Below are 8,101 nucleotides of genomic sequence, written 5' to 3'. Positions count from 1 at the left end.
AAAAATAACGCAGCGCGTTTTAACTGTTCTCCACGATAAACTAAAGAAAAAAATTAGATGGAATTAACAATATCCCGATTTCTTCCAGACAGACGTAGTAGTGTCAGCGACGCCGGTCACTGAAAAAACACATTTAAGTGAGACATTTCACATTTTGCTCCCCTTTATAGGAGGGTCATTGGAGATCCTTGCACGAATTTTTAGGCGATATGTGGGGCTGAATATTATGTGTATTTAGTGCCGAATATCAGAAACTAAACTTTGCTGCACTAAAACGTTTGCAAAAAAAAATAATCATGCTAGGCTATCCACGTGATTCCTTTATTTAACCTGTCCTTTTTTTCCGGGAAAGAAACCACGCAATCAACAGAAAAAAAAAATTGTCAAGTTATTTTTCCCTCTACGTCTCACTTTTTATCCCCCTCAGTCGGAACTCTAACACACTGTAATTGATTTTAATTTTTAAAATGCATTAAAAAAGTTTGCACTTTTTAAAAAAACGTAACCTGCTTCAAAAGAATCCCATACCATAAAATCACTTTTTTTACAAAAAAGAAAAAAAAACAGGTCTTATATTTTTTTAGACCGGTTGCATGGATGAGGGATGTGATTTATTATTTTTTTTACGATGTCTGTAAAGTTTTTGGGATCTCTGGAGCCCCCTTTCCCAGCCCCCCTTAATGATGTATAGATGATATATTGCATTGTGGGTGTCAATATAAAGTGACGGCCATATTTGCCGGTGCTGCCGCTGTAAACAAAAAGTGTCTGAGGGAGAGAGACAGAGACGCTTCACTGAATTTCAGGACATTTTTATTTCTGTAATTTATAATGTCTCTGGGAATGCCTTACAAGCCCAACTCGAACAGCCACATGCCTGTGGGCTCCATGAACCAGGGTAAGTGTGAATGGGGCTTGGAGGGGCAGTTTGGGGGGCTTTTGGGGGCCCCGACTCGGGGTGAGAGAGGAATACCTGGGGAAAGCCCCGGTCTGTAGTTTCTGTCCAGTTCTGTGTGCAGGGTCAGATCCTGAGAGCTGATTCACACATCCGCCATGATCACTTAACCGGTGGGGCTCCGGCGGCCCCGGGATGGGCCGCCAGGGCGGCCCGGGGACCCCCGCCCGCGGTGGGGGCTGCTCCGCCACCCCCGGCAGGTCGTTCCAGCGTGTAACATGTATCAGCCGGAGCCCTTTTGATCAGCCCCGGTTCCACCATGATTGCCTCCCTAGGGCTGCTGATTGATCAGGAACAGGGATGTGCGTGTGTTTGCGTGGAGCCGGGCGGCCCCCAGTGGCCAAACGCGGCGCTGCAGCTCAGGCTGCTTCAGCAGCAGCACTGTGGGTACAAAGACAAAGGGGGAAGAGGAAGCAGATGGCACGATGTCTTCATGTTCTCTTCATCGACAGGGTTCTCGGGGCTGCCTAAAATCGTGCATGGATCTCCTTCCCTGCTGTTTTCCCTCGTTTTGCGATTTTATTATTCGAGGATTGGCACTTTGAGGACTTTTGCTACGGAGTTTGGAATACCCGGGTTCCACACTGAAGGCCATGCCGAGGTTGCATCCTGTCCTCGCAAAGCCTCAAGACTTTATTTTGGAATATTTCATGTTTTTTTAACTGGCGATTTATTTTGTGCGGGGGTGGAGGAGGGGGGTACGTTTAATATTTTAGTATACGCTGTGCATGCGCCAGTCCTTTTGATTTTTTTTTTTTTGGGCAGATATGCTTACATTTTCTAAACAAAGACCCCGTGTTTGTTGATGTGGCGCTTTTTCTGAACTTTGAGACAGATGTCCAGTGTCAGAAATGTGTGTTTTATTCACTTGTGGAATTTTAACGCGTCAGTGGCAGGGGGGCCCCGACCTTTCAGCGGTGTGGTTGCAATCCTCCAAAAGGGGAGGGTTATTCCGCCCTGGGGCAACGAATATCTCTGAGATATTGGAGACTCGGGGGGCCCTCTTCACCTTTGGCAGATGGGGGCATCCTTTCACTTTACGCCACTGATTAGTTAGTGATACGTGCACATTTGTGTCTAGAAAGCGAGGACCGATTGTGGGGGGGCCCCGCGATGCTTGGACTGGGGTGCGGTGAAGCAGCAGGGATACCTTCCGTGAACCCCCTTCCTTGCGCTGAGCTGAGGGAAGGGGGAGGGGTGGCATCGAGCCCAGTGGATTTAGAACACAAAAGAGATGTAATGCAGCAGACCGGCCTTTTTATTACCTCGTTTAAATCGATTTGCACTTTGCTGAAAAGTGATTTTCGATAATACTAAGCACAGGACTCCAGTACTCTCCTTAACGTATTGTATTGTCGCTATAGAGCGCCAAGAACTTATACAATACCTGGTAAGAAAAAATACAACATTGGGCATTTTATGTAGCGCCCACCGCTAAGTTAATTGGCTCTTGGTGCTAAAATAGACAGAGGGGACAAGCGGCCATCGACTTGGGCATGATACTGACCTTGTTGGCTGTGCAGCGTTTATCACATGTACTGCACTGGGCCATTTCTATTAGTATCAGCATGCCTACATATGACGTGGTATTTCATTTGATGTTACTTATAGCTTGCTGTTGATAAATAATAAAAACAAGTATCTAATGTGTTATAAGTGGCTTGTGACATATGCCGGACGGGTGGACCCAGTAGGTTCCCTTGCCTGCTAGAGATATGTATAAACCAGGTGTGCATATTTGATTCCACAAGGGGGGTGGGGGTGACTCCCCCACTCTAAAGTCAGTCTTCTGGATGCCCCTGAGGTGGGCAATAACACAGGCCACATACAGCGCCACACAGCCGAAAACGGGCTATCTAAGAAAAAAGTTATTGTTTTATGTTATACTTTGCACACGTGCAACACTTCTTGAATAAGGCTGGCGCAGGCTCAAGTTGGCTATCCTCGATTATTTATTATTTTGGGGTGGGGGAGTCGATCATTTTCTTATCAACGGAGTATTTACCGAGGAACTAGAACTGAATGCTGCTATATTTTTTGCAGAAGAGTGTATGGTGCCAAGAATTAAGTACTGTGTAATGAGGACAATGGGCGAACATAATGTAACTCGGGGTGAGAGCGGGGTGAGTAACGAGTGATTTGAGTTGTGCAGCACCAGTTCTGAATCTGTGTCCGCGGCTATTATTGGTTGGCCTGTCGACCTCGCTGGTCTAGCATGTCATGGTGTGCTGCGTGCAGCGTCCTGCAACCCTGGAACTCTGGGATGTGTAGTTCAGCAGGGCTCTTAGACTGTTTCCATTGGCTCATGCGGTGCATGCAGTTTTTGAGAATTTACACCTTGCGGTGCCAGGTCTTTCCAAAGAAGCCTTTGTCGACCCAGTGCACGCTCACAGGGCAGGTTCGATGCCGCCTGTCATTGTGTCGCTCTCTACACCAGGGTTTCTCAAACTTTTCCTTTCCGTGACCCGCTTGCTTTAGCAATTCATGTTCTACAGAATTATGAACCTGCACTAATGTTTTCAGAATGAGACTTGTCAAACTGAGATGGCTCCACCAGATGACCTCATCACAGCCTTTTGCAGACACCCGCAGTCGTCACCGCGCCTTAAATCCGCGTCCACTCCGTGGTTGTAATGGTATCCCATTGGCAAGAGCATCTATTAAAGTCACAGACCATCATTAACGAACGAGGTCTATCTTCCCTTTTTGCCTCTCAACAAAAACTGCTGTCGGCCTGTAAGTCCAACATAACTTGGATGCACATTTGATAGTTGTTCCTTGCAGGCAGTAGCTTCAAAAATCACTCGTCTATACAGACAGTATGCTTTTTAACAAGGCAAATTGTGTTTACACGACACCCCCAACTTCCATAAAGAAACCTTGTTACTCTTGTGTTTTTTTTTTTTTTGTACAGAGAATGTCTTTCACCTGCAAGTTTTAAATAATATTTCCGTGTTTGAAGGAAACACCTTTTTCTTGCTAACTGTAGCAAAATAAAGCAGTAAAGTAAAAATACATTACAAGTAATACATGCAGAAGGGCCCTATATTGCGGTTCAGGTGACCTTTTCAAGCCATTTGATCTTTGGTTTACTACATCCCCAGAACCCTCAAGCGTCATGAATAATCTATACATGCAACCTAAGGGTAATAAACAATGGAAATACAGCAGCGGATTGGTTAGGTCACATGATAGGTACATGTAACTAGTGCTCGAAAGGAAACTGAAAGCGTCAATCATTCTATGATTTATATGGTGCTGCTTATCACCCAGTATGGTATCCAGGTGCTTGCAGGTCCCGAAGATCTTATTTGAACAGTCGGTCTTGAGGGCCCTTTGGAACTCGGAAGTGGGGTGATGGAGCTGCAAGTGGAGGCTTTTCCAGGTCTTTGCTGCGATGTAGGAGGAGTGTCCTCCGCTTCTGCTTCGGTGGATGCGGGACATATTGGCGAGTGATACAGGAAGCAGAACGTAATATTCTCGAAGGTTGGTGGAAGTTGTGGCAGCGGTTTATGTAGGCGGGTCCCTGGTTGTGTAAGGCTTTGTGTACTTGGGTCAGCAGCTTGAATTGGCATCTCTTCTGTATAGGGAGCCAGTGGAGTTGCCTAAACTTCAGTGTGATGTGGGTTCATCGGGGAGGGCAAGGAGAAGTCTGGCTGGGGCAGTCTGGATGGTTTGAAGTCTTTGTAGCAGGTGTGCGGCAATCCCTACTTAGAGAGCCTTGCCATAGTCCAGTCGGCTGGTGATGAGGGCATGCGTCCCGGTACATCTCGTGAGCAGGGGTAGCCATTTGAAGATTCTCCGTAGCATGCACAGTGTGACAAAGCAGGAGGAGGAGGCTCAATTGATCTATGTTTTCATGGTGAGCTTGTTATGATTCCGAAGTTTCAGGTGAGGTCGGTGGGAATGGGGCTGGGTCCGGGGGCCACCAGGAGTCGTTCTAGGGGTTGTAATATGAAGGAAGGAAACCGTAATACAGTTTAATTTATCGGTTGCCTTCACAAGGGGCTGCTGGGAAAACAGAAGGTAGATACCCACATTAGAGAGAGGCATTTTCAATCAAAACAGCTATCAGGTGAGTTTGCTAGCTGTAAAAGCCCATTGAAAAGTATTCAACTGTATGTGAAATTCAAGTGAGGTCCTTTGCAGCCTTGCAGAACACACCCACTGCAGAGCAGCAGTCCAGCCTCAAATGCAATGGAAATTCTTACACTAACATCTTCAACATGGACCACGGAATTTAAGGGAAAAGCTAGAATAATAAGAAACTAGCACACACTACACCTTTCCTCTCAGTCTCGTTTTCCATTGGTTTTGGACATTTACCTACGTCAAAATTGTCCATAATTGGCTTAACAGCCCATGTACTCCGGTCCAGTTGCATTATGGTCAGTGCTGTTTTTTACGATCTGTTACATCACATTTGGCTTCAATGCAACTAATTTATGCCATTGCAATTATTCATATGGTAATACAAAGTCTACACTGCAGTGACAAACCAGACAAAAAGTACTGGTTTGTCCTATTGTTGCATGTTTTGGAATTCAGTTGTGGCTTCTGAGGACCCGTAGATGCCCCAGGGGAGGAGTTTCATTGCAAAAAGGGCTATTATTATCGAACAGGTACTGAGGCATTCTACTTTGAGAATGTAAGTGTTTTCAGTACCGAAACTCCCTGCCCTCACTTGCGCCATCTGCGTTGTTCAGGGCTTGCAAAAAAATTAAATAAAAGCGATTTTGCACAACTTTACAATTTTTATTATCGAACCAACTCTTTAAAAAAAAATACAGACACCTAGAAAAAGATGCGTCCGCCAATGTTATATTGCCATGTTTTGTAGTTAGTTTCCATTAATAATACTGGGGTTTTGTAGAGCGCCCTTATCACCCGTGAGGGTATTCAGGCTTTACCATGCTGCACAGCATCAATGGTGCTGTACAGTATGGCTAAAAACCATTGGCACAGACAATAGGTCCCAAAGGCATGACCTGTTTCTGCATTTTTCTTCACCATCTCATCTGCACTGGAGCTCATGAAGAGAACACTGCTCGGAGAGAGATTTTTGTGAGGGCTGACGCAACCTGTATCTGTTGTAATACAAATTTTCGAACGTGTCCACTGAACAGTCACACTATGGTTTCTACAGAACCCTGTCGGTAGAAATTAATTTGTGCTACTGATTGAATGTTGTGGACACTGGCACTCATTTTAAAGTCGAGCATTTAAGTCATCTTGTATATAGTTTAGTATATACTTCTCTTATGGGCGTGAGCTATTGGCACATAAATAAAAGGCTTTGTCATTTACACTGCCAATAGCTCAAACTCTTGTAAACGCAAGGCCTATTTCATTTCAAATAAGCAGCCGCCATTGTCCTGGGCTGCTTGGAAAGGGTAAGCACGCATGGCGCGTTTAATGCTGCAGGAAAGCATGGCGTGCCTGCAGTAGGAGAAATTCATTAAAGAAAATAGTGCTTACAGACTAAATAAGACATAACGTGTAACAACAGAAGTAAATGGGCCAGTCCTCATGGGAGGTTACAAATGAAGACGAGGCTGTACTGAGGGGGTACTAACAGGCCTATTAACAAATTAGAAGCCAGCATTTCTGAAAGGACATTGACACAAGCCAATGACAAATATGGGTGGATAGTGGGCAGGGCTCGACCTAAAAAGGCTGGTGCATTTGCATGGTCCCTTGCCTTTTGATTGTTGAATTTAAGGATTTGCACTCCAATTCCCACAGCATTAATGAAGAGGAGACCTATGTGGAAGGCCAGCTTGATGCCTTCTAGACCACGTTGGGGGGCAAGTGAGTGACAGGTGAAGGGGGGCAAATGAGTGACCGGTGAAGGAGAGGTGTTTGTGGTTTGGGGCTTAGATTCAGGCTAAGTCCCCTCGGAGACAACCTCTAGAGGGCACTATTAGCAGTTGATAGACTCTGAGGTACCGGATGGTGGTAAAACAAACATGATTGATGTGCTCTGGGTAATAAGACTTGGTCCATCAAAGGGTGCTTGAGATCTGAAGGGACCCTAATGCTTGAATTGAAGAATGGACATATATGCTCCAGAGAGACCCCTCTTTGTGAGACCAGCCTTTAGAAAGAAACTAATTTATTTGCATGGAATCAGGGTTCTGATGGCCCCAGATCTTAGCTGTGGTTCACCTCAAAGGACACTGGAGCTTGCAGTGGTTTGCAACAACCTATCGAGGCTTTTTGTAGAAGCACGAGTCTTGCAACAAGATGGACTGAGGGTGACTTACACCGGGAAGGTGCCTTGCACATGTGGGTTGTCAAATGTCACGATTCTTCTTTGCCCGTTGACTAAGGGGTGTGCCCTAAACTTTTGGGGGTTGATGAATGTTTCTTCAGCAAAGGGGCTAATATGTGTGCACCTAATTGGTGGGACAACCCAGGTCCTCCGTCCCTGTGTCTTCTTCATAGGTTGGCTGGGACCTTGCTAAAACATTTTGTTAGCACTGTTAAGAGTTTTCACTTAATATGCAGTTGAAAGAGAATTTGTTCAGTTTTGGTGGTTTGGTATTCGGGTGTACTGTGTTTATATGTGCGTACAAATAACCTGTATCCAAAAACCCACCATTCAAACAACAAGTCTCACAACTACAAGAAATATTTTAGGTGCTTCTGGTGGTATCCTAAGTGACACAGGAGATGGTCACCGATGCCTGGTTTAGAGGGTGCAGTCCAGGCAATGGAAACCCGTTAACCACCCAAGAAGGACTCTGATTAGAAACGTGGTAGATTAATGACTGGTTCCCACTGTGTACCTCAGTTCCAGCCATACAATATTTTATGGTTGAGGGGCAACCACAGTGCTAGGGTACCTACAGCATTCACCAGGTAAAGATTCAAGCAGTTCTGCAATCAGCAGAACCTCCTCCAGCTAACAGAACCAGGCTCACACCTGGAGGGTGAAGACTAATTGTCTCCTGGTTCAATAGAAGAAGATAGGAGGAAAGTAGAGGCAGTGGGTGGGCATGTGGTAGATCTAGGGTAAAGCAGGTGCACCCTCCTTAGGTCTGAAAGAGCAGTTCCATGACCAACTTTAGGTCAGCTGCTGGCTGAGATGGCTTTGTGGCACCTGGGCAGGTCGTTCATCACGCTGCCCACTTACAGGGCATT

The 8,101-nt window shown here is 45.7% G+C and overlaps 1 protein-coding gene across 1 annotated transcript in view; it reads left to right on the top strand.

Moving 5' to 3' along the window:
- The first annotated feature begins 733 nt into the window (after window positions 1-733).
- The window catches only part of CDK2AP1 (cyclin dependent kinase 2 associated protein 1), a 47,981-nt gene continuing 40,613 nt past the window's right edge, over window positions 734-8,101 (top strand). The window contains exon 1 of the mRNA XM_078667596.1: window positions 734-898. Within this exon, the coding sequence (XP_078523722.1) occupies window positions 832-898 (67 nt within the window). The 5' untranslated portion in view covers window positions 734-831. The remainder of the gene's footprint in view (window positions 899-8,101) is intronic.

Source organism: Lissotriton helveticus, chromosome 11 (assembly GCF_964261635.1).
Source record: "Lissotriton helveticus chromosome 11, aLisHel1.1, whole genome shotgun sequence".
Taxonomy (NCBI): domain Eukaryota; kingdom Metazoa; phylum Chordata; class Amphibia; order Caudata; family Salamandridae; genus Lissotriton; species Lissotriton helveticus.
The sequence above is the reverse complement of the archived record's forward strand: the minus strand, read 5'-3'. Positions and strand labels throughout refer to the sequence as shown.